At 41.4% G+C, this 24333-nt stretch overlaps 1 protein-coding gene across 8 annotated transcripts in view; it reads right to left on the bottom strand.

The window, feature by feature from the left end:
• Positions 1–24333, bottom strand: part of FMN1 (formin 1) — a 385713-nt gene that overhangs the window by 344057 nt on the left and 17323 nt on the right. For all 8 annotated transcript variants that reach the window (XM_070239334.1, XM_070239339.1, XM_023620627.2 and 5 more), the window contains one exon: positions 4732–6723. In XM_070239334.1, the coding sequence (XP_070095435.1) occupies positions 4732–6592 (1861 nt within the window). In that variant the 5' untranslated portion in view covers positions 6593–6723. The remainder of the gene's footprint in view (positions 1–4731; positions 6724–24333) is intronic.

A 24333-nucleotide genomic window follows, 5' to 3' on the forward strand; every position in this document is an offset into this window, starting at 1 on the left:
CCCCTTTGCCCCTCCAGGCCCACTGTGACACTTCTCCACCTTGCTCTTGGCCCTGGAAGGCTGACCTTGTAGATCTCCACCAGTTCCGTTATACTCTACCTTTCAGGTGGTTCAGTTAGAGGAGACTTCAGGCAGAAGATGAAAGGAGAGTGAAGCCAGGATATTTATTCTTGCAGTTTCCTCTCTGTGAGATGTGTCTACCACAGGCCATTGTTCCTCCCATGTGGTCCTCTCTGTGAAGCTCCCCCGTCTGGGATTCAGTGACCACTGCTTCCCTTGCTCCTTCAGGCCTGGGGGTATCTGTTCCCTGTCAGGACCCTGTCCCATCCCAAAGCCTTTCTGAACTGCCTTCTTCTCTTGGTTTCTGGATTATGCTCTGTTCTCTTCCAATCCTGGCCCCCTGACTAGTTCTCCTTGGGCGTTGCTTTGACAGCTCTCTAGCAACCTGCATTATTTCCCTTCGTCACAATGCTATAGTCTCAATGCTGAGCTTCTTACCTGATTAAAGGACATGGGGAAAATACACAAAAGTGTGGTTTAGCTATAATCCTACCACCCCCTCTCACCCCCCCCCCCCACACACACAACCACTCAAGGCGTTGTATTTGTCTTTTTCTTTAAAAAGTAGTTAAATCACTCTTTAAAAATCGTAAAAGTAACACATTTACCACAACCATGAAACAATGTAAATATGTAAAGAAAAGAAGTTAATACTCTTCCCCAATGTTTCTGGATCCTTCTCCTTCATGTCATTCCCCACCTTGACCCTGCCTTGCCCCTTGATCAACAATGTGAACGGCCTGGTTTTTCTTCTTCTATACCTGTCTCCATGATATTCAAACCCATACCAAACATATATGCCCATATATGGAGAAAGGTGATATTTGTTGTCTTTAAAAAATTGAGAGCATGCTATACGTTATTTTGCAGCTTGCTAGATAGAGATCTAGTTTAACACTTTGAATAGCCTCATAATATTAGAGAGAATAAATGTAGTATAATTTAGTTAGCCATTTCTCTACTGATGGACATTCAAATTTTTTCCAGCTGTTTTTACCACTACAAACGATGATACCGCAGTAAATACCCTTACGCGTGTATTCTTCCTAGTACATCTATTTATGTAAGCTAAATTCCCAAAAGTAGGGTTGCTAGGTCAAAGTTACATATAGTTCCAATTATGACCCCCTTATTTTATCAAAAGTGTATAGCAACATATCTCCTGTCAATTTAAGTCCTATATTTAGTTTATATGGGTATAATACGCTATACACAATTTTTGAATCTTATTTTCTTTCAACACCAATTACAGATAATTTTCTATGTACTACATATTTTCTGTGGTAACCTTAAATGGCTACATATGTCCATTAATGCCATGAAGCGTCTTTAAAATTTTATTGGAATTGTATCAAACCTCAATATTAATATGGGAATTTAATATAATATTAATATCTACTACTCATAATACATGCCTAGAGAGAAATCAAAGCTTTAACAGTGCCACTAGATATAATAAACTCTATTACAAAAATGCCTCTCAACCCTTAATCAGTTGATATTAACCACATCTTTTGCTGGGCACGAGCACTCATCAAATGACTCACAATATCAAGAAGAACTATGCCTGGGGCATATGCTTCCATCACCAGCTCAGCGACCTCAATCAAAGGAAAAAGATCATGAGATTGCTGAGGAGCACACTGAAGCACTGGGCATTTTCTGGAATAGAGTGAGCCAAGTTCCATGTGATTCTTCTGGCATCAAAAGAGCAATTTCAGATGAAAGGAAAATGGAAGCCTGCAAAACAGGAAGGAATTCCAGCCCCAAGGACACTGCTATGCCGGTTAACCCAACTAGAGTCCCTCAAGGTTTGAGAAAATGCCACGTCCCACAAAGGCTTGGAAGCATTCTATAGCAGTTTCCATCCCAAAATAAAATAGTATAAAACCAATTCCAAGGTGGGGTGGGGGGAAAAGGGGTGTCGACCATGAGAAGACAAATCTGGCCACCCTTCATTGTTAGCATATTCACTATTTGATCATATCACCACCAGACAAGAAATTCCAGTATGTGGCCCTCGGAATGAAGAATTAGGAAAATGACACAGCCAATAGGAGGTTGACCAATAGCCTCTGTGATGCCTTTACGCTATTTCCTGCATGGATGGTAATGCTTATTTTTACTGCTTGGTCCTGTGAGAAGGAAAAGTGGATTTCACTCTTTCCTGGGAACGACTACTTGCCCATAATACTAAAGTCTTCCAACTGGAAATGCATCTGATTACTTTTGCCAGACTTAATCTCTTACTTGAACAGTTAATGAGAGCTTTCAATAATCTTAATCACATCACTTCAATAAATTACCTAGATGTTATTTCCACAGGAAATAAATGTCCACAGACCATAAACTCAAACTGGTTAATAGCTAACATGGGAGAAAGGTGGGGGTGGATTCAGATAAAGGGTCACTGTGCGGTGATAGTAAATGAATTACACACCCCTTGTCTGGGCTGCTGGGAGCTGTGCAAGGCCTCTGCTGGGAGGGGGTGGGGGAGAACAAAGTGAGAGACAAAGGCAGCTGGAAGCAGGAAAATTCTCCCCATGTGGACCCATCAGCGGCATGAAGCCACTGAAGGACTCAGAATATGAAGAGGACTCATGGCTACAGAAAAGGCCAATTAAAGGGAAGAAAGGGGACAGGGACACAAGATACAGATCGAAGTCACTATTTGGAGAACTCCCTCTGTTCATGCTTTTCCAAGAAGTACCAGATGATAATAGATGATGTTTGGATGTCCTGGAGGAGGGTCCTAGCAAAAGGGAAGTTATCCATGCCAAGAAAAAGATCTCTCCCACTCCTATTCCTCTGCTTTCCAACTTCTTTTATAAGGTTAGAGGCACAGGCAGTCTGCCTGCCAAGGAGTCCTTGTGATTCTAATGACTGGCTCCCGAAAGTGCTATGAAGATCCCAGTGGAAGGCTAGGGCCGAAGGAAAGGGAATGGCTCTGAGCAATTGTATGGAGAGGCCAAGGGAAAGTGTAATCATCTGCTGAACTTGTCCCTCAGGGGGCTCAAGGTCAGTCACCATAGAAACTGAATGTCCTCTGTGTGCCTGCCTTGACCCAGATACAATAGAGTTTTTATAATATGTTTTAATGGAGAAACACAACAACAAAATAAAAAGATAATTCTAAATCAGGGGGAAAAAAAAAAGATTGCCTGAAGCTCAACATATTTAATGCAGTTTCTGGATGAGGGGCACAAAGAATCCTAGAATTTGGTGTGATTTCTAAAAGGAATCTTGGGAATGGAGGAAGCTAGCCCACACCCATGCCTCCAAATGCTTCTCACCTACTAATTACAGAGGACTATCTTTCCAAGTATTTCCAAGTATTTCCAAGCATCTAGCATCCATAGGGAGCAAGAATTTCATCACTAGGGTTTGATGATACATGCTACAATTCTATGACTTTCTTGGTGAGGCAGCTTAGTTATATTATGAAAGTAGCACATCTCATCAAACTGAGATTAATATTTTGCAAAAACAAGATGAAAAGCATGTACTACATTTTTAAAGAACCACTCCCTGGATCAATGATTTAGCGAAATTTATAAAATGTCAAGAGTTCAAAATGAACAGAAAGCGTTTGAAATTTCTCTTTCCTAGATAGATATTTTTATCTCAAACATTGCACATGCTGTTTTCTCTAACCTTTAAGAGACTATATATCATATTACAAGCCATCCCCTAGACAAGGCATTGACCATATGCTGTGAAAGGACCTATCACCTGAAAAAGAACCTATTACCTACACAACGGCATACACAACCCTGAGCATCTGGCCACATGGCCTGGAAAATGTAATGAATACAGGAGTGGCTCTTCTTATACACTGTCTTTTTTGGTCTTATTGAGCCCACCTATAGAACCCCCAAAATTATTTTCATGTAAAATTTTAAATCACATTAAACATACAAGCCAGATTGGCTCTTTAGCACCTCTTGCAGAAGACATGATGTTATACTAGTAACAGTAGAAACCCCAAAATAAAGAAACTATAACTTCAGAATAAACATTACTTTAAGCTTGTTTGGGAAATTAAAAAACAGAGGTCAAAAAAGAAAATCTGATCCAAGCTTCTTCAAGTTAGACTGAATTCATCTCTCTTCTAGTAAAACAAAATAACACAGTTTTTGTCATGAAATAAGATGCTTATAAAGGTGATTACTAACAAGCAAAAACCTCTAATAACAGAGAGATGAGCAAAGACACAGCATGCTTTTGCTCTTCTGCTTGGAGAATTCCAGCAAACCCAAGCTACTCCAGCAGCATGAACAGCAGAATTTGGGTCAAGGGGCCAAGTACCCAGGGTTGCCATCAAAGGCAGGGAGGAGTTGCTACTTCTCTCTGCCATCCTGTTTCCGCTGAGAGTCTTATGTTAAGTAACCATAGGGGCAGCTTTAGAGTATGCCAAAAGCAAAAATAAAAATTGACATTTACAAAGTATTGCTTCTGTAAGCAACACATCTGACCCTGTAAGTCAACACCACCCTTACCATCTCCATACTCCCCTACACCACTCCCAGTTTTCTTGCTGCAAGATGAATTGACTAACAGGACTAGGAATTTTGGTTCATTGTTAATTAGCCAGTCTCTGCATAGCAGAAGCAGACTGACAGTCTGTGAATCGCCCAAGAACAGATTGAAAGTATCTTAAACAAGACTAACCTGGAGGTGACTGGTGCTGGGGCTGAGCTGTGGTCTTCCCAGGCCCCAAGCTCTTTTCCAAAGGTTCCCCAGGCACCAACCGAGGTTGGTCTGCTCTGAGGGAGGCCGAGCTGGCTCCTTTGGTCTCCGTGACCTTCGCAGAGGATAGTGGCTCCAAGGTGTCAGCAGAGGGGGACTCAGAGAAGGCACTGCTCTTTCTACCAGGAGAGTCATCAAGAGGGGCTTCCCTCTCGCCTGGCAGTGGAGGGAGCCGGAGGATCCTGTGATGCTGCTGACGGCTGGGGAGCCTTGGAGATAGAGGCGAGGGAACAGGTGACACCCGTTTGTGTGTGCCGGACTGAGAGGATGAATTATTAAATACCATACTGGGAGCTGCCAGTGCTGGAGGGGACGACCTCTTCTCATCACCTCCGGGTTGTGAGGAGTCAGGCCCTACACTGTGGGGCAGATCCAGAAACAAGGTTTTGTGGCCACTCAGAGGCAGCCCAGCTCTCCTCTTGCTTCTAGCGTCTTGGAGGGTGTGGGTGGTTGTCGTGCTGAGGGGAAAGCCCAGCCTTTTCCCCTCAGTGGCTTCGTCTAACTTCTCACTCTCTATCACCTTCAAGAGGACCTTGTTCACAGCCCACTCAGTGCTGGCTGGTGCACGTTTCCCGGCTGATGACTGTAATGACCTGTCCCTTTGCTGCTCCTTGCCCCGCTGCCTGGAGCCACGGGGCCCCGCCTCATCTCCTGGGATGGTAAGCAAGTCCACTCTGGGTATAAACTCCGCTTGGGCCGTGGGGCAAACGGTAAGTCTCCCCCCACCCTCGGGATGCGTTGTAACTACTCTTTGCACCTGAGCCGACAGATCCTGGACTTTAGCCACCACTTTGGAAACAGGTTTCTTCCTGCAAGTCTTCTCAGCAGACTTCTCCCTCTGGCCCCCTTCTGCCTCTGGATGCTTCTCAGGGTCCTCGTGACTTTCAGACAAACCTGTTTGCTGATGTGCCAGCCATTGAGGCCCCCTCTGCGGCCCCCAGGTACCCCCACCTCCTGGCTCTGTGGAGCTGCAGTCAGCGGGCAGCCCTCCTCTTCCAAGCTCAGCATCCTCAGGAGCCAACCCAAAGCTCCCGAAGCCAGGGTCCGGGCCCAGTGTCCTGGGGATCTCTAGAGGGCAGCTCTCTGTCCTCTGCAGGGAAGAGGTAAGTACCCCATTTGGGAACAAGTTGCCTCTCTCCTCTAGAAGCCAAAGATTAGGCCTCACTCGAGAAAGAGGAAGGGAGTTGCTGGAACAGACCTGGTCCTTCCCCATCTGCGGAGCGGATACCTGGCGCCCACGCCCTTTTCTTCTTGTCCTCTTGTGCGGAAGCGTCTCAAAGCTCTCCCTCCTTCCACCAAACCTTCGGGGCTTTTTGTTCCCATGGGTGCTCCTCTTATTGAGACAGCCCACGGGGGGCTCCCCCTGCCAGTCGTCAGCACTCTGGAAACCATCGTCCTCGGGGGCCAGGCTCACCGACAGCTCCGGCAGCTTCCCTTCCTGGTTCCCCATGGTAATGCCCAGGATGTGGTCTGAGCTCAGCAGATCGGCCAGCAGTCTCTCCCTCTCTGCTGTGAGTTTGTACAGCTCAGTGAGAATGTCTTTCGTGGGAGTCTGCTTGAAAAATATGTCGCCTGGATGTTCATTCGGCTGCAGGCTGAGGCTGATGATGTCTGACCCCTCCCTGACTTGGTAGCAGTTATGAAACCCTTTATTGGCTCTGTCTAGAGTTACGGTGCCCTTGTATGAAAATCCTCTGACTTCTCCTCTTGGAAGATAGAAGCTGATGTAGCAGAGTTCGGTAATGGGCTTACGCAATTGGAGGGTGCAGTGAGTGCCTTCCATTATGCCTAACTAATTATTCATGCCTCGGAGATGCTGGTCTGTGGTCAGGCTTTCCAGTCTCCAGTGCCGGGGCATGTGACGGTGGCTATGCAGGGAAAGCAGCTGACAGTCATCTCCAGCAATGAGACTGCCTGTTAGAGGAACAGGGGAAGAAAGCAGCTTGTCTAACAGAGTGCATAAATCACCCACCGACAAAAATCAAAGCATAACCACGACTTATCCTTCCTCTTGGCTGACCTCAACCAGCTCAAGGCATCAGCCAGGAGGTTGACTGCAACTTGTTTCCTACTCCCACCCTGCCCTTGACCAACAGAACTTTTCTACAGCTGAGAGATGGGAGAGTGCTCCAACTTTAGCCCCAAGACCAAAATCCCTTTTCCCCACATGGGAATTCACTGTATACCCTAGAGAAGGTCTCTCAACTTCTCAAGGGTTCACATTAGGTCCTTCTATAAAACAGAGCTAACACAGCTCCCAGAAACCCTGAGCAAAGGGGGAACTTGGAGATCCTTAGAAAATACAGTCACGTTAATAACTCATATTTGGAATATTACTTTGCAAGAGTGAGTCAAGCTTTTTTACTCTCCAAAAAGCACCTTCTAAGATTTGAGATTAATTATCTATTTAACTTAAAGCAGTGTGAGGGAAAAGTATTAGACAAATTTGGAGTCTCTTCTGAGCACAATTCATATATTTTGCCAAAGCACTAAAAGTGAAAAATTTAAAGTTTAAAATTTAAATAAATAACTCAGGAGTCTTAATCAAGTTTTTTTTCTTTTCTTTTTTTCCCTACTTCTTGCCTATTTGAAGCCAAATGGAATGGCAGAGAAAAAGCAAAAATCTGTAAGCCACTGCTGGCCCTGTATGGATTCTCAATGTTTTCACCAGAAAAATGGCTGAAATGTCACATAAGCAGTGAAGGTGGTTGCTCCTTAATGTCATTTGAGGGATCCCAGGAATGTCACTGTGGCTAACATCCCCCCCACAAAAGCAGGCAGCTTAGAATTCTATATTAAAATACTTCATTTCTTAAATTAAGGCACTGCCCAGTCTTCAAGATTCCCATGCTTAAAAGAAATTCCCCTGAGAAGGGTAACACAATAACCATTTATTAACCACTGATATCTTTGGTAAATTATTTTCCTCAGGTCTTTTCTAAATAGTTCTAAATAGTAAAAGGCTATACAAAAGTAAATTTTGATTGCAGGAAAAGAGGAAGGGTTTTGTAATAGAAACTCCTTGAGGAAGACAGATGAAGTTAAGAGTGAGAAAGTTAAAAAAATGCAGACATCTGGTCAACCCAGAAGTACCAGTAGTACTCAGTGCTCACAGAAAGGGAAGTGGAACAACATTTTCAAAGTGCTGTCAGAAAAGACTTGTTAGCCCAGAATGTTATATTCAGTGAAAATATTCTTCAAGAATAAAGGTGAAATAAAGACATTCTCAGATGAAGGAAAAGTAAGAGAAGTAGTTGCCAGCAGACCCACTTTAAAAGAATTGCTAAAGGAAGCTCTTCAGAGAGAGTGAAAGAGATGCCAGAAAGAAACTTATAACATTGAAAATGAGGGAAGGGGGGAAGGTGAAAGGAATAAAGGGGCACATATATGTGGTAATGGATAAAAACCAGACTATCGATGGTGAACATGTTGCAATCTATACACAAACTGAAATATAATAATGTACACCTGAAATTTACACAATGTTATAAGCCAATATGACCCCAATAAAATAATTTTTTAAAAAAATGAAGGAAGAGCAACATAAATGGTAAATATCTACATAAATATAATATTATTCCTCTCTTGAGTTCTTTAAAAGATATTTGACAGTTGAAAGCAAAAAACATAATATTGTTTGGTGGGTCTTCAATACGTACATATAAAACCCAAGACAACTACAACATAAAAAAGGGTACAAAAAGCGACCTATATGGTGGTAAAGTATAATAGTAATGTAATTCTAACTACACTGTGAAGAGTTAGGTATGCATATTGTAACCCTTAGAACAACCACTAAAATTATACACACAAAGAGACATAATCAAAAATACATTGACATATTAAATGGAATCATAAAAAATGTTCAAATAACTCAAAAAAAAAAAACAAACAAAAAAGGGGAAGTGAAAGGGAGGAACAAAAACCAAAAGCAACAAACAGAAATAAATAGTAAAATGGTAAACCTAAATCTAAACATATCAGTAATTATGTTAAATGTAAATGGCCTAAACATACCATTAAAAGACAAAGATTGTCAGAATGCATATGACATGGAGTTAAAAGTCATTGGCCTGGATGAAGTTACTCAAGAAAAGTATTCAGACTGAGAAAAGCAAAAGTTGTGGAACACGGTACTGGGAACACAGATATTTAAGGGGTGAATGGAGGGAAAAGAGACTTCAAACAAGGCTAAGAAAGAAATGGACAGTAAGATAATTCCCTATATTTTGTAGTTAAAGAAATTAAGGTTAAATTATTCAACATCTTATGATGCTTTTATTATAAGTCTGTAAACCCTAGCTGTAAAATCTTTCAATCAGTGTAGCCAAACCAATACCAGAACCCATGCCTCAGAAGCTAGTGTTAGATTAAACCATAGGGTTTCCATAATACAAGCAAGCCTTTCTTCCTCCCTTCCCCGACAGCAACAGGAGTCACATACCCAGTTATACCCTTAAATTCTTTTATTCAGCCTCATCCACCATCCCTTCTTAAAAACTTGTTGCATTTCCTTTCTATTGCTACATTTCCTTTTGCAGAGGAATAGTGTATAAAAGTAGTGAAAGTCACAACCATGCTGTTGTACCACAATAAAGACCATTTCAACTAGGGATCAAACCACGGGGTGAAGAGATGAAAGGAGTGACTTTTAGGTTGTAGATCTCAACATTGGCCATGTGGTCTGTGGCAGGATATATAGCAAAACTAAGTCTACATCAATTGTAAAAGAAAGGTGCCCCATTCTTGAAATTTTCAAATTAAAAAAAAAAAGGATTGCAGGGTTATTCTTTGCTTTCAAGATAAAACACTCTTCTAACAGCTTCGGGGGTCCAAATCAAGATACAAACGGACTTCTTCATGCCATGTATTCATAATTTCTGAGTTTCCAATGATCACATAAGCAAGTAAGAAAGACACTCTTAGTACCTCTCTCCCTAGGCCTTACCATTTAACAAAAATTTCAAGCAAATGACATATTTTCAAAGAAAGGTAGGGATAGAGAAGTGGAGTGAATTGTTTTAATTATAAGGTGGAGTCATTTCAAAAGAACAAGTTTCTCCTCTGACTGCACAAGAGCATAGGTACTGATACATCAGTGATACAAAGACAACCCAACTTGCCTCAATTTGGTGACCACAGGATAACTTAGAGAAAACTTATGGGGAAAAATGATTATTTCATGTTTTCTGGTCCTACAATGAGTTTCAGAATTAGCTTTGCTACAGTTTTGGACATTGAAAGTCCAAACAATTTAAGATAGATCACTGCAAAGAAACGCAAACATACATTTTTCAAACACTCTTACTTCCCCATTCTCTTCTATAGTTTGAAATTATTTTTTATCAAAATCATTGTGCACACCCTCCACTATCATCAATGAATATTTACAGGGCTGCTTCTGGAGCAGAGAATAACTATCCATGGTTCTTCCCAACTCTCTCTCAACCAAATAAAAGACTGAGGATTCAGCCATCAGCCTGGCATCCCTGCCAGTGTCTGTATCTGGATAAATGTATCTCATGCACTTTCTTCTTTCAAATTTCATGTCCTCTGTGAAACGAGAAATTTAATTTCTAAGGTTCCAATCCACTAACTCAAAATATTATTTGGTGACATCTACTAGATGGCCAAAAACCCACAAAACTCCTCGTCTTTGAAGAGAAAAAATATATGCCCTGAGCAAATGAACTTCAGTCTCGCACTCTACTGTGTGCCACATCAAAACAGGGCTTCAGAGCAGGGCAAACACTTCTCTGTGACAATCCATTAGCAAATCAGGGTGCAGTGCTGAATCATCACACATATTTTCCATCTGAGAAACCAGAGGAAAAAGAACTGTAAGTCTTAGGAGAAAAAAGGCAAAATAACAGGGAAAGCAATATGGAGTGAAGTTAAAAACACCAGCACTACAATTCCAGGCTGAGTTCACAAGACTATTTCAAGCATCCTTGCCTCATTCTACTTCAACTAAAATGCAGCAGCTCTGCAGGCATCACACACTAAATTATACATCTTAATTTGGTCTACGAAGTGACCTTCTCTGGTCGTGCTCAGTGTAAAAGCACTTTGTTTCCCAGGGAGTCTTCACATCTTCCATTTCCTCTGGCAAACTCCAGGCTGACACTCTCTCCAAGACAACACTGCTGCGATGATTTCTTCCCTGATTCTTTTTCCAATAAGCAAGTACATAATTTCATTCTACCCAAAATGGAAATATCTGTTGTACCTCATCATAATGGGAAATTACTGCCTTTAAGTAGATGTGATTCACTGCTCATAACATATTTCACCAATGCCTAAAATAAGATCCAAGAATTAGCTGCAGTCATTCAGTCTGCTTACTATAGATTTCCTAATTGATTATGGCCCTAAAAGGCCAACGCAAACCTTAATTTGCTCAGCTATTGGCACAGTCATGCCCTAAGACTCCATCTAAACCTAAGACTGCTAAGATAGATTATCTGTAACTTCCATTATTAAACTGGACATTGTCTCTTTGTTCATTCAGATTTAGGCTCTACCCTTCTGCACACCACTCTAAGCACCAGAATATTGACTTTTAAGGATTCAACCAACAAGCTCCCTTGCACTCTGGCTTCTACTGGGTGTAGCCATTGGGAAGTATTAGCAGTAGATGGGAGGGCAGAATGCAAGAAGGATCAGGATATTTATTCCCTGGCTCCTTCTAGGCTATGGTTCTGCAGTAGGCATGTCCTCTAGTGTAGACCATAGCTCCTCTTGGATACCTTCCCCCAGCTACAGGTATTCCCTCTGGGCACCAGTTACTGCTCCTCCTATTGCTCATTCAGGCCCAGGTAGCTTTGAATTCTGCCTCTCGTGTGATTTTGAACAAGTTAGTGCCTGCCTGTCTCCTTCCCACCCACCCTTGAGCTGAGTGCAGTGCTACTGTTCTTCAAATAGAAGATCTAAAAACAAAGATAAGTCTGCAATAGCTCTCTAGCTCTTTTCCCCCTGTTGGAACTTTTCTTCAAAGAATCTACACACTGTAGGAGTGAGAATATAGGAGTAATAACTAAGGACCCATTCTGTAAGATATCAAAGAACAGATCAGAGGAGGTCAAAGAAAGGAGGGACCACATCATGTTTGTAGGATCAGAAAATCCTTTAGGAAGAAGAAAGCATTTGAAATAGCTCCCCACTAAAGGGTAACATTTTGACAGGTAACAGTTAAGAAAAGGGAATTCCAGGAGGAGGGGCATTATACAAAACTGGGAAATCCACTAACGTGTACAAAGGGAAATATTTCTCTCTTTTTTAGATACGTGTCAGGAGAGATAAGTAAGAAAGATAGAGTGATAATGCTTTGTAGAAAGATTTGAATCCAGGTTGGTGGGAAAATAATGCTAACTTTAGAGACGAATGAGAAGCCATTGATGGATTTTGATCAGGGAAGTAACACGTTCAGCACTAAACTTAAGGAAGACGAACTTAGCAGTAATGTCAGAACAGAATGGAGTAGAAAGAGATCAGAGAATCAAGAACGAGAAGCCCTGGAAAACATCAAATTATGGAAAAAGGTTGAAAAAGAAACAAATTAGAAGGGGAGATTACAGGCAGAGTTTTAGACAGTAATTTTAGTAGAGTAATAGAACACGAAATCATATTGCAAAGAGTGAGAGAGAAGGCTGATGGTTGAAAAAGAAATAAGAGTAATAACCTGTACAGGTATCAAGACTTTGTCTTTGCTGTTACTTTTGTTTTGTTTTTTAAGACACAGGAAACCTAAGCACGTTTTTAGGTTGAAAAGAAGAAGGTAGTGAAGAGGGAAATATTGATGATACAAGTGAAAGATGGGGAAAATATGGGACAATAGACGAAGGAAGGCACCAGAGAAATGAGAAGACACGGGATGGAGGACATATGGGAAGGAGCAGCCTTGACATGGAGGGCTGTTTCACACTCAAAGACTAGGGCTAAGTAAAGGGGAGAAGATGATTATGAGATAGAAAGCAGTGAAATTGAGAGAGAACACATATTATCTCAATGATTTTTATTTTCTTCATAAAGACTATAATTTTATGATTTTCTTTGCATGCTTACAATCTCACAAGAAAGAAAGCTCTAAGCCAATCTATACTGCAGAAGCCAAGTTTCTACCTTTGAAACTCTGATTTGAGTATAAAACGACCAATACTCCAAGCTAGGCCTTATTATAACGTACTGGCAAATCTCTGCAAAAATAAAATAGAGGCCAAAGCTTGGTCAATAGAATTATTTTGGGTCAACAAATTTCTAGCCAAAGTCATAGCTGATTATCAAAGGATAAGAAAAAGGGCTCCTTTTTCTGTTTATTAGTTTTTGCTCCATAAACTAACCCACTCAGATACTCTAATATGCTATGAGGTGTGAGCATTGAAGATTTTCTCAAAGATTTCAGAGGATCCTTCCTTCACCTCTCCCTTAACTCTTCAAAGCTTCATTACACAAAGATAAACAAATATCAGCTTTCCACACGATCTCCATGAAAATATAAGATATTGAAATCTTCAACACATCCCTGGGACTCATGTCACCATCTAGCTTATATCATCATCTGTGGGAGACATATGAGCATACTAAGGGAACAAACCCTTTCCCTATAATTTAAGAAAAGAATCTGCACCTTTGAGATTCTTACTGACTGAATGTTCAGGGTTCAATGGTCAGTGTCTGACTGCATAGCATCTCACAAAGGTGGGCTTGGTACATTCTTGGTAAGACAAAGAGAGCTTCCTTTTTCAAATTGGGAGTACCTTTTTATATATGTGAACCCATTCTGTGGAGTTGGCTTTTATGAGAACTTTAAATCAGGAACATTCCTTGCTTCTGTTAAGGCAAATTTGTGTTTCCAAATTAAGGAAGCTGCTCGTGAACAGTGTCTTTCCAATTAGAACAAGGGATTTAAATAGGCTTTTCTGTTCAACAGACCATGGCAGTCCCATTTTATGAAGGAGTAAGGACCCAGGCAGTGTGCTTTGAGGCCACTCTCTTGTTTAAAGATCTGCCATAGAGCATAGCCCTCAAGTAGGTGGGGAGGAACACGTGGACTGTCAGAGAGAAAGCTACTCTGCCATCTCTCCATTCCCCCTATAGCCCCTCTGTTAGAAGAAAACCTGTTTTAACTGTATCACATGGTGTTTTAATTTTATAAAATGCTCCAAATATTTTCATACATCACAATAACATGACATTTGTATAAAATTTCCATTAGAGAATTGGTTGGGCTTGAACTTCCATTTAACCATACAACCACTCTGTGAGACAGATATGACGGATATTGTCATTGTCACTGCACACACAGCAAGACTAAAGGAGACCAGAAAGTTTAAAGTGACTTGCCCCTGGTCACAAAACTAGTAAGCAATAGAAAGGGGACTCAAATCCAAGTTTCTGGACTCCCCGTTTAGTGCTCTTTCTACTACACCACTTAAGCTGACAGACACTTTTTTAAATAAAGAAGAATAAGAAAACAAAGTGCCACAAAAAAAATTTGTTGCTGGATAGAACTTTAAACGTAATGTAGTACTACATAGATGAAGCAAGTGGGCTCAAAGCTACTCCTTCGTAAAGGGTTCTCATTTAAATAGGACTTTTTAAAATCTTGAAGCAGATACCTTTTTAGAAGAATTCTACATCTGATTAAATATTCAAAAACCTACAAGGGACTATAATTTATAGGCAATGGTTTCTTAAGGTGTGTCTGTTTCCTTTTTGCTTTGTTGCTCTTGTTGAGGAAGACTCATTCGTGTTTGAGTTTCACAGACTCTTACATTGACCATGGAGATCAAATAAGGCCCTTATTCATCTTAATCTAGTGTCATTTCATGAAATTTGCCATAAGAGTTAGTTATTTTGAGACGTATTTTGCACAATAACAGTAACTCTCTCTATATAGTGTTTAACAGAAGGATCTCCCAAGAAAGGCACAGGGTAACCCAGTAAGGAAAGTGCTGGGCCAAGAGCTGGAGGCACTGCATGCCAAGCCAGAGTCCATGTCTGTTTCAGCAAGACAGCTGGAATCACCACTGCTGTCTGGCAAGCTCATTTCCTTAGTTGACTAATGAAGAGGGAGGAAGATAATAATTTGGGGGGCAGGCAGTAAAAACCCATAAAAATTAAAGATAGAGGTGTGGTAATAAAATAGGTAGGGTCATACTTGGTTGAGAAGGAGGAAGAAGAGGAGGGGAGGAGGAAATGAAGGAGGAAGGGAAGAGGAGGAGGAGGGGATATTAGCCACCATTTCATGAGTTAACAAGTACTAGGCCCTAGCTAAGTGCATCTCATGCCTCATTCATTTAATTCTCACAGTCCTATGAGATGGGTATCAGTAATTCTCTCATTTCACCCCTAAGAACCATGTAAGCTTAGAGAGGTTAAGTAACTTGCCCAAAGTCACAAAGCTATTAAGTCACAGAATAGGAACTTGAATCCAAGCCTGTCTGTCTTAAAAGTCTTCATGCAGAAGCTGCAAAATAGTGCATTTCCTAAAACTTCAGGGAGAGATAATGAATCTGTTAAGGGAGACACTCAGGAGACCTCTAACATCTCTACATAAGGATTCTTTCCCTTCTCTTTGGAAAAAAGATGGTTAACAGATTGTGGCTATTAAGAAGTAACACCATGAACTGTGTGCCTCTTAGCCAGAATATAAATTATCCATCTGGCAGCAAAGAAAATTTTGGAGCATGTAATGTTTGCAAAATTCCTGTTAGGAATTCCTCCTAGTCCTGAAAGTATGTTAGCACTCACGGTTTAATGTTTCTGTTAGCGCCTAGAAAAAGAATTGTCCCACAATGCCCCAGAGGAAGTGAGAAATGTTAAAATAGAACATCACCATTAAATTAGCCTCAAGTAAAGTAAGAGAATTATGATTGAATGTCGGTAAGCTTCTACCATAGGAGATGTAATAAAAAGTACTGGAGCACCCCCAGCCTTCGAAGAGTCCCCCTCGTGATCAGGAGCTTGGCTGTGGTATGGACACTTGGAATTACGTCTGCTCAAACATTTAAACCATGCGACCTTTAGCAGAAGGCTGGAAGCTGCTAAGGGAATATCTAAACAATGTCTAACTAGTCCCTATCTTTTGACATCTGAATTTAAAAGAATTAAAGTCTCAGCCACAAAAGGTAACTATTTTATCCCTAATTTCAACAGGTCCCAAGACAGAGACCTTCTACGTCACAGCAGCTACAGTCAGATCTAAGAGCTTAGCAAAGGAAGAGGTACCATCTTGGGCTCAGTACACATCTTCCGTCGATAAACTGAGCTGCTCTGAGAATTCCCCATTTGACTGCCACTCAAAATGTCACTACGTTATGCAAAAATATGTCCACAGCTCTACAACTGGATATGTCACACAGAAGGTGTCTGAGTTCTTTCACACCATTTACATACAGTTTCAGAAGCATTTCCAGATGACGTCACAAGTTCATTCTCAACAATATGTTAATTGATCTCGATTGAAAGGCAAAAACATAAAAATGATATTATATCAGAAATCAAAAATTGCAGCTATCCAAATGGCAGGCTTGGAAAGAATAAAGGTAAATGTCTAAGTACACATTTATGAAACTGATAGAAAAGCCAAAGCTTTGATGTAATTATGGTTGCCCTAGATGAAACCTGTTATGGGAGCCTCATGTTGCTTCTAGAAATCTGTTTCTGGGATTCAAAACACACCCAAAACGGGGCTGGCCAGGTGGTGCAGTGGTTAAGTTCACGTGCTCCACTTCGGCAGCCTGGGATTCGCCTGTTCAGATCCCAGGCATGACCTATGCACCACTTACCAAGCCATTCCGTGGAAGGTGTCCCACATACAAAGAAGAGGAAGATGGGCACAGATGTTAGCTCGGGGCCAATCTTGCTCAGCAAAGAGGAGGACTGGCAGTGGATGTTAGCTAAGGACTAATCCCACCCCCCTACAAAAAAAACCAAAAACACCCTCCCCTCAAAATCCTTTGAAAAACATAAAACAATTTAATAAGAATATTTCCAAATTTGAGATTGCTAAAACCTATAGGTATATTGAAGAAAAAAATATATGCAGTAAAAAAAATTGAAATTGAATTTTGAGACAAATAGTTGTTCTGATTCTTAAGGGAGTGGTGGCTCTCTCCCCATTACCAGCACACAAGGGAACCCCTGGGAACTGAAGGACTCTGAGCACAGTTCTAACATCAGAAAGATTTTACATTGTCTGTGGAAAATTTCAGACAGTTTGAAATAAAACAAATACATAATAAGTACAGCAAATGGGTCTGCAATGGTAGGTAGAATGCAGACTGAGAAGGAAACGAAGGCCTGGGGTTCCATAGCTTACAGCCTTTTACAAAAAAATTGCAATTGGCACAAATTTCTGTCTCACAAGTTGGAAAGTAAATCTGAATCAGATGAGACCACTAGGGCCACACTACTAGGTACTCTTTCGCCATTAGATTAAGTAATAACGTTCTCTAAAGTGGACACATCCTTGCATAATAAATCAATTTGCCAGTTGGAGGGATTCTGTGTGGATTAAGAGATCAGGATTTACCAAGAAAATCCTTCTTAAAGGGCCTGACATCATCAGGAGAAACAGCCGTTCGGCTGCACTGGGGCCTATCTGAGCCAAATAAATTGACAGCACTCAAATCATTCTTCTAAAAAGCATGCTTTGGAACAGCAAATATTTTAGTAAATACCAACATTTTATAATATAAACAGCTTCAGGACATACAACTTTAATCCCACCAATGGTTCTTGAATCTTAATCATTAATGGAGGGAAAATGTACTATGGGATTTTCTTAAATCTTGACGTTGGAAGACAGGATATCTCATTTCCACATTCCTTTTCCTCGGCCTCAATTGTCTTCCCAGACCCAAAATGTCACTAATACAGTCATAACTACAGTTAGTTTTTCAATTCTAAGATGTTTCAGTAAAATCTATACAATGAATACATATTCACAACTGCAGTCAGAAATGTGGTCATTTATACAACTATGTGTCAATATTATGAGCGGCCATTATAATGTGGGGCCAGGCATGACATACAAAGCACAACGATCCAAATGGGAGACACATATTATACATTTAAGGTGTTCACAAATTTTACAGTATTAATGAAAATTTGATGCTATTACTAAGGTGCAAAGAGGTGGCACACGTGGGCTTCGGACTAAACGATCAATCTCCATACTAGCTCAAGGTCCCACGATGAACTTGACGCAGAGGCTATAGGTATACGAGTAACCTGGGAGAAGGATGACAAGATGAGGAAAGGAGTGTCATGTGGATCTGCACGCAGTGATGAACTGCGGCCAGTTACACAACTAAGTGCAACTTGTCACCAAGGGATGGGACAGAAAAGGGAAGAAGGACAGGAGACTGACACTGGTTACGTGTTTTGACACTGAGTTGGAAATTCGCCATTTGTTATCTCATTTAACTCCAGCAATTATCTTCTGCTCATAAGGTTGTTATCTTCATTTTATATAACATAATAACTGAAGTTCACAAGAAGGAAGTGGGAGAGTTGGGTTTCAACACGAGGTCAGTCTAACCCCAAAGTCAAGAGTCCTCTCAGTACAGTACATTTGAGTAGGGGGGACCTGAAGACTGTCTCTCAATACTCTAGTTTATCATAAAGGATTTTAAAAAATAGGAAAAAGGAGAAGAGAAAGCAAATGATTTCAATAAAGCTGGAGAAAATATAAAGGATGAAGAAGTAAAGACTGACTTGTAGGAGGAAGAGAAGAATAGGGATGGGAGCCATATCACTGAAATGATGCAGAAAGTATAAGGATGCTCTTCCCAGAGGCTTGCTGATAAAAGAGCAGCATCGTATATCCCACAGGAAAATGAGGGCTCAGCTGAAGAACCTCAATCTAAAGTTGTTGGGTGGCAGAATGACATACCTGAGCCCAGCCTAGGATATCCAGTCCAACTCTTTGTGAAACTGACGGACAAGGAATCCTTCATGAGCTTATTATATGAGCAGATAAACGGAGAAGTTCTGGGGATTAGAGGAACAGGAAGAAGGAAAGGGTCATACTTATAGGAATCTGGAGAGAGAGGGGAAGTTGTGGGTAAGGGATAGGAGGAGAGAGAAAAAAAGATGAAGGCAATGGAGAGAAAAGAATAGCATCTGACCTAGACAAAGGAAAGAAGGTAGCAAACTTCTCTGTGTTCTTAAAAGACTTTGTAAGACTGAAACCAAGCAGTGTTGCTTCAGGGCTCAGGTGAGAAGGCATGGCCAGAGTCAGAGAAGGGGCCTTTCTTCCCCATGTACCATCTCCTTCAGTGCGCTAAGAACTCCAAAAGGCCATTACAGAAGCCTGCTGTGCTCAGAGGGTGTTGTTTTAATGGAAGGCACCAGCAGCAGAGGCCAGGACAACATGCAGTGAGGATGAGGCTGGAGGACAGTATGACAGTCCACTGAGCACACAGAAAACTCCAGGAAATAACTAAGGAGGTTTTAGGAGGTAGATGAGTCCCATGTAAACAGGAAAGAAGTAAGATTCACCACAACAGGATATTATTATTAATGTGGCCTCACTGGAACCCATAAACAAGTGACTGCTGGGTTATTAAGCTTACATAGGGTGAAGAAGCAGCAAAGGATACAGAAAAGTATAAGAAAGAGAAGAAACTCAATGATAAAGATGGCTCCCACCCCAAAGAAGGGAGAATCAAAGTCATCCAAACGACATGGGTTTCTTTGGAAGGCTTGCTATCGTTGGACATTTTTAAGTGCATGTTGGTGACTATTTGATAGAGCTTCTGAGGAAATTAAAGCATAATCCACCAGTTCCACAGCTCTATCAGTCCTTCTTAATCCCTCACCCATCTCAGATTCCAATCCATTACCAGGTCCTGCTGATTTTACCCCCATGAACAGCTAGGTGCTTGGATGAGCTGACCTTCAGAATCACTTGCAACCTAAGCTAGTGTTATTTTTTTGTACACATTATGGTATATATTCTTCTTTGAAATGAAAAGAATATTTGCTCTTTTAAGCTATATTTCATAATACTCCACATCATAAAATTTTCACTTCAAATAAAAACAGTAGATTCCAATAATCACTAGCATTTTCATGATTCAGTTAATTAGACCATTTAATTCCTTAAAACCCAGAATCTGATCCACTGATACTTGAGGGATTAATCAAATGTATCTAGACCAACAATGGCCTCTAGATTCTTGGGAACATAGGATCAAATGAGCAAATACCATGTAGTTTCTCAAGTTCCCAACTCCCATGCTATATGAGTGTTACTAATGACAAGATCCCCGTGTATGACTGACTGGCACATATCTGGACTTACAGAATAGTTGGGCAAGCAGAAACATCTCCACGTTCTACACTGCAGTGTTTCCAAAAGCAAGGTGTAATGGTTCAATTGCATCATGACTTCTGTTTCAAAATCTGGGTGCTGACCCAGGGGACTAAATGGGGAGCTCACAACACTGAGGAGAACTTTCAGATGAAGAGAATTTTTCCCACCACATGTTTGCTTTAATTGATAAAATTAGATTCCTTTAAGAGGAAGGAACTGTTCTTTATGAGCTGAGTTTCAATCATGGTGAATTCCTAGGTTATTTCTAGACAGAGAATTGACATTCTGGAAGAAAACCCCCTCAGTCCTCTAAGTTTTTTACCATCTGTTTTCTCCTTTCATTATTTCTCTTTTATAAGAAATTCAAGAAGGCAATAAGCCCCTATTTCTCCACTTCCCCTCTCCTTTCTTTTATTTTTTTGTGAGGAAGATTGTCCCTGAGCTAACACCTGTGCCAATCTTCCTCTATTTTATGTGGGATGCTGCCACAGCGTGGCTTGACAAGCAGTGCTAGGTCTGCAACTGGGATCCAGACCCATGAACGCTGGGCTGCTGAAGCAGAGCACTCAAACCCAACCACTATGCCACTGGGCCAGCCTCCCTTTCCTTTGTTGTTTTTTTAAAGATCAGCACTTGAGCTAACATCTGTTGCCAATCTTCCTTTTTTTTTGTCTTCTTCTTATTCTCCCCAAAGCCCCCCAGTACATAGTTGTATATTCTAGTTATAGGTCCTTCTGGTTGTGCTATGTGGGATGCCACCTCAGCATGGCCTGATGAATGGTGCTGGGTCTGTGTCCAGGATTTGAACTGGTGAAACCTTGGGGCACCAAAGCTGAACGCATTCGAACTAAACCACTCGGCCATGGGGCCGGCCGGCCCCTTTTTCTTTGTTTTTAAATAAAAAGTGAACCCTCAAAAGCCAAGCTTACAAGACTTCACACAGTGCTAGCCATATATCTGCTGAGGTGGGAACTGGAAACCAAAAGCTAGGTATGGCCCTAGTGGAGTCAAAATTTAGTACACATTAAAGTAAAGACCCTGAAAATACCTACCCCCTCTGTCTCCTACAAGCACACTTAGTGGTACTCTGCCATGGATGTCAAAAGCATCAAGAAATTCTCACCCATATACCATGGCCCTCAAATGAGAGGTTCTGCCCAGTTAGAGTATTTATTATTGTCAGAGTTGAACTGAGGCTACAATGCCTCAAAATTCCACAATGCCTCATACTTTTTGAAGGAATCTCACACACACGATCTTATTTAAATATGCAATCTATCTGAAAATTGTAGAAGACGTGATCAGCACGTGAGGCACAAGCAGACATCACTGAGGAAGGCTTGAGAGAAATACCAGTTGGAGTGCTGCCACCACAGTAAATGGCACATTTTCCATTTAAAACTCATTCCTTGAGGCCAACTGTGTTAGACATTTTTCTGTACACTATTCTAGATGCATATTTTGTCTCTGGCATCTCCAAACAGCTTCTTTGTGTTTCCCTTCCTCTCACTTATAAGACATTCTCTTTCCTGTCCTTAAGAAAATTCACTTTCAAAATCTGACCAGATATAAACCCTTTAGATTTTGACTACATATGTCAGCCATCACAGGAGTATTTTCATTTTCAGGGTGGCCCTGTCAAAGGGAAGGATAGGGTGTGCAGCCAACTTAGGGAATTCCAACTTAAACAGAAGAGGTATGATATGGTCAGAGGTCTTCCTAGCGCTGACAAAATCCTACTGCTTCTGCCTGCAGCTAAGACATGACTTAGGCATGCCAAGAGTATTTCTAAGCATATGTTCTCAAGCGAAAGATGAAGGAACAGTCTATGTCTTTAAATAGTTAAGGTAATTACTATTTAGTGAGCACTTGCCATGGTACTGGGCACTCTTCTTAGGGCTTTATCTGTTGTAACACATTCACTTTCACAAAAAAAGTCTCTGAGGTAGGTACTATCATTATTCCCATTCTACAGCAAAGAAACTGAGGCACAGAGAGAGTAAGAAACTTGCCCAGGGTCTCAGAGCTAGTAAGTGGCTGAGCCGCAATCTGAACCCAGATGGTTCACCCCAGGGCCCTGGCTCTGAAAATCCCTTACAGGACTGACTGGGGACACTGAGTCTCATTCAGAAGACAGACCCACTCGTTTACTAACTCTTCTTTTTAAGTCATAGAATAGGGAGCACTCACCCGTGGCACAACTGGTCCGGGACTGATCAAAGTCTTCCCGTGGCATAGTTTCCCCTCAGGCAGTGCAGACCGAGGAACAGTGAAGTCAGAGGCTTGGGCTCAAGTCCAGCTCTGCAGTTACTAACAGAGGGGGCTTCTGCAAGTCATTTAACCTCTCTGTACCTCAGTGTCCTCTTCTGCAAAACAGCTTTTTATTCTCCCAATTTACGGTGCAATTCCATAAAGCCCCCTGCAGAGAAATGGAGCCCACTCTCCAAACTGCTTTCCTAGGCCGAGTAAATTCAGGGCACACACGGGATCTGGAGCCAAAAGACCTCACGGGATGGTAAGGGGTGGAAGCAGGCAAGGGGAATGGCATAAGAAACTTACAAGTAGGGGAACCAAGCCAAACTTTCATCAGGAATGCAAGAACTAGAAGGAAAGCAAGTGAAGTGTTGAAAACAAGTAACACTGAATGTAAAATTAGCACTGGTGAAAAAGAAACGAATTAATCAAGGCTTATTATTTCCACCTCTATTGTAAAAGGAAGTTCCTTGTTAGCTTAAGTGAGACCCAGGGCACAGTGATCTCCCTGCCTCAGTACTTCTAGAGCATTTTTCTCCCTTTGCTCCAAACCCTTTATTTGGCACTCAACGTGCACTATCTGAAGAGGGTCTGCAATTGCTCCCTCCACGGCCTGCTCTGGGGCTCAAATCTCTTTAGCCTTCTTTGTCAGAACGTCTGGCTAAATCCTAACTATACCCATGACCTCAGACTTCAGATGTCCCTGGGCTCCGTGACTCACAGTCTTGAGGTCCTGAGTGTCCTCCCTCCATCCCCTTGGCACAGCTTTAGGACCCATTCTGCCCAGGTGCAAATGCCAGCTCTTCCCCTTAGCATGGTAACCTCAGCTATGGAATCTCTATGCACCTCAAACTACACCTAAACTACAGGTAAATCATGAAACCTGACAGACCTATCGGCATTTAGAACCCAGTGTCTGATACATAGTAGGGGCTCCATAAGTAATTGCTATTATTAGGATGTGTTCCAGACCCCCATTATCCAGGAATAGAATCCCAGCACATTCTGCTTCCTATTGACAATTAACGCTTTTTCCTGTTTGATTAAAAGCTTCCCAAGCGGAGGGACTCTCATCATCATCATCTTTGCATTCCCTTCAGTATATGCCTTCAAGATGGGGACATTCAGTAAATAGTGGACTAAAGTGTCATTATCTCAAGATATAAATTCAACCTATGTCTCTGCCTGAAAAGTCAAGCACATTAGTATTTTAGCCAGAATGAATGATTAATGATAGCTTGAGTCTTACTTTCCAACAAACACAACAATTAAAGTAGACAAAAAATCATTATCAGAAACAAAATTGACTTTCTATCGCTAAAACATGTATCAAGGAAAGAAAAATATGAAAAATACAAAAGTTAGATTAGAGAGTAAAAGACTAGATCAATACCAAAATTTCTATTAAAGATCAGATTAAAGTGACAGTAGGGAATATGAAAAGTGAAGAGAAGAGATTTTTATTCTCTTTTTGGTGAGGAAGACCATTGCTGAGCTAACATCTGTGCCCATCTTCCTCTATTTTCTACGTGGGATGCTGCCACAGCATGGCTTGATGAGCAGTGTGTAGGTCCACGCCCTGGGTCTGAACCCATGAACCCCAGGCCGCCAAAGCAGAGCAAGCAAACTTAACTACTATGCCACTGGGCCAGCCCCAAAAAGAGATTTTTCCACATGCTCCAAGATATTAACCAAGGGGAAAAACTGGATTTATGAAACCTTGACCAGTGCCTGAGACAGAAATGAAAGGTGTGATTTCAGGATTCTACCATAAACCAAAGATATATATATATATATTTCATTGTTCCCTTTGCCTGACCTGCCCCAGAATGTTTATGACTCAATCTCTGGCTACATTCAGGTATCTGCTCAAATGATGCCTCATGAAAAGGCTTCCTGGGTGACTCGACACGAAAGAGTACCCTTAGCCAATGTGACTCTCCAGC

Source organism: Equus caballus, chromosome 1 (genome assembly GCF_041296265.1).
Source record: "Equus caballus isolate H_3958 breed thoroughbred chromosome 1, TB-T2T, whole genome shotgun sequence".
Taxonomy (NCBI): domain Eukaryota; kingdom Metazoa; phylum Chordata; class Mammalia; order Perissodactyla; family Equidae; genus Equus; species Equus caballus.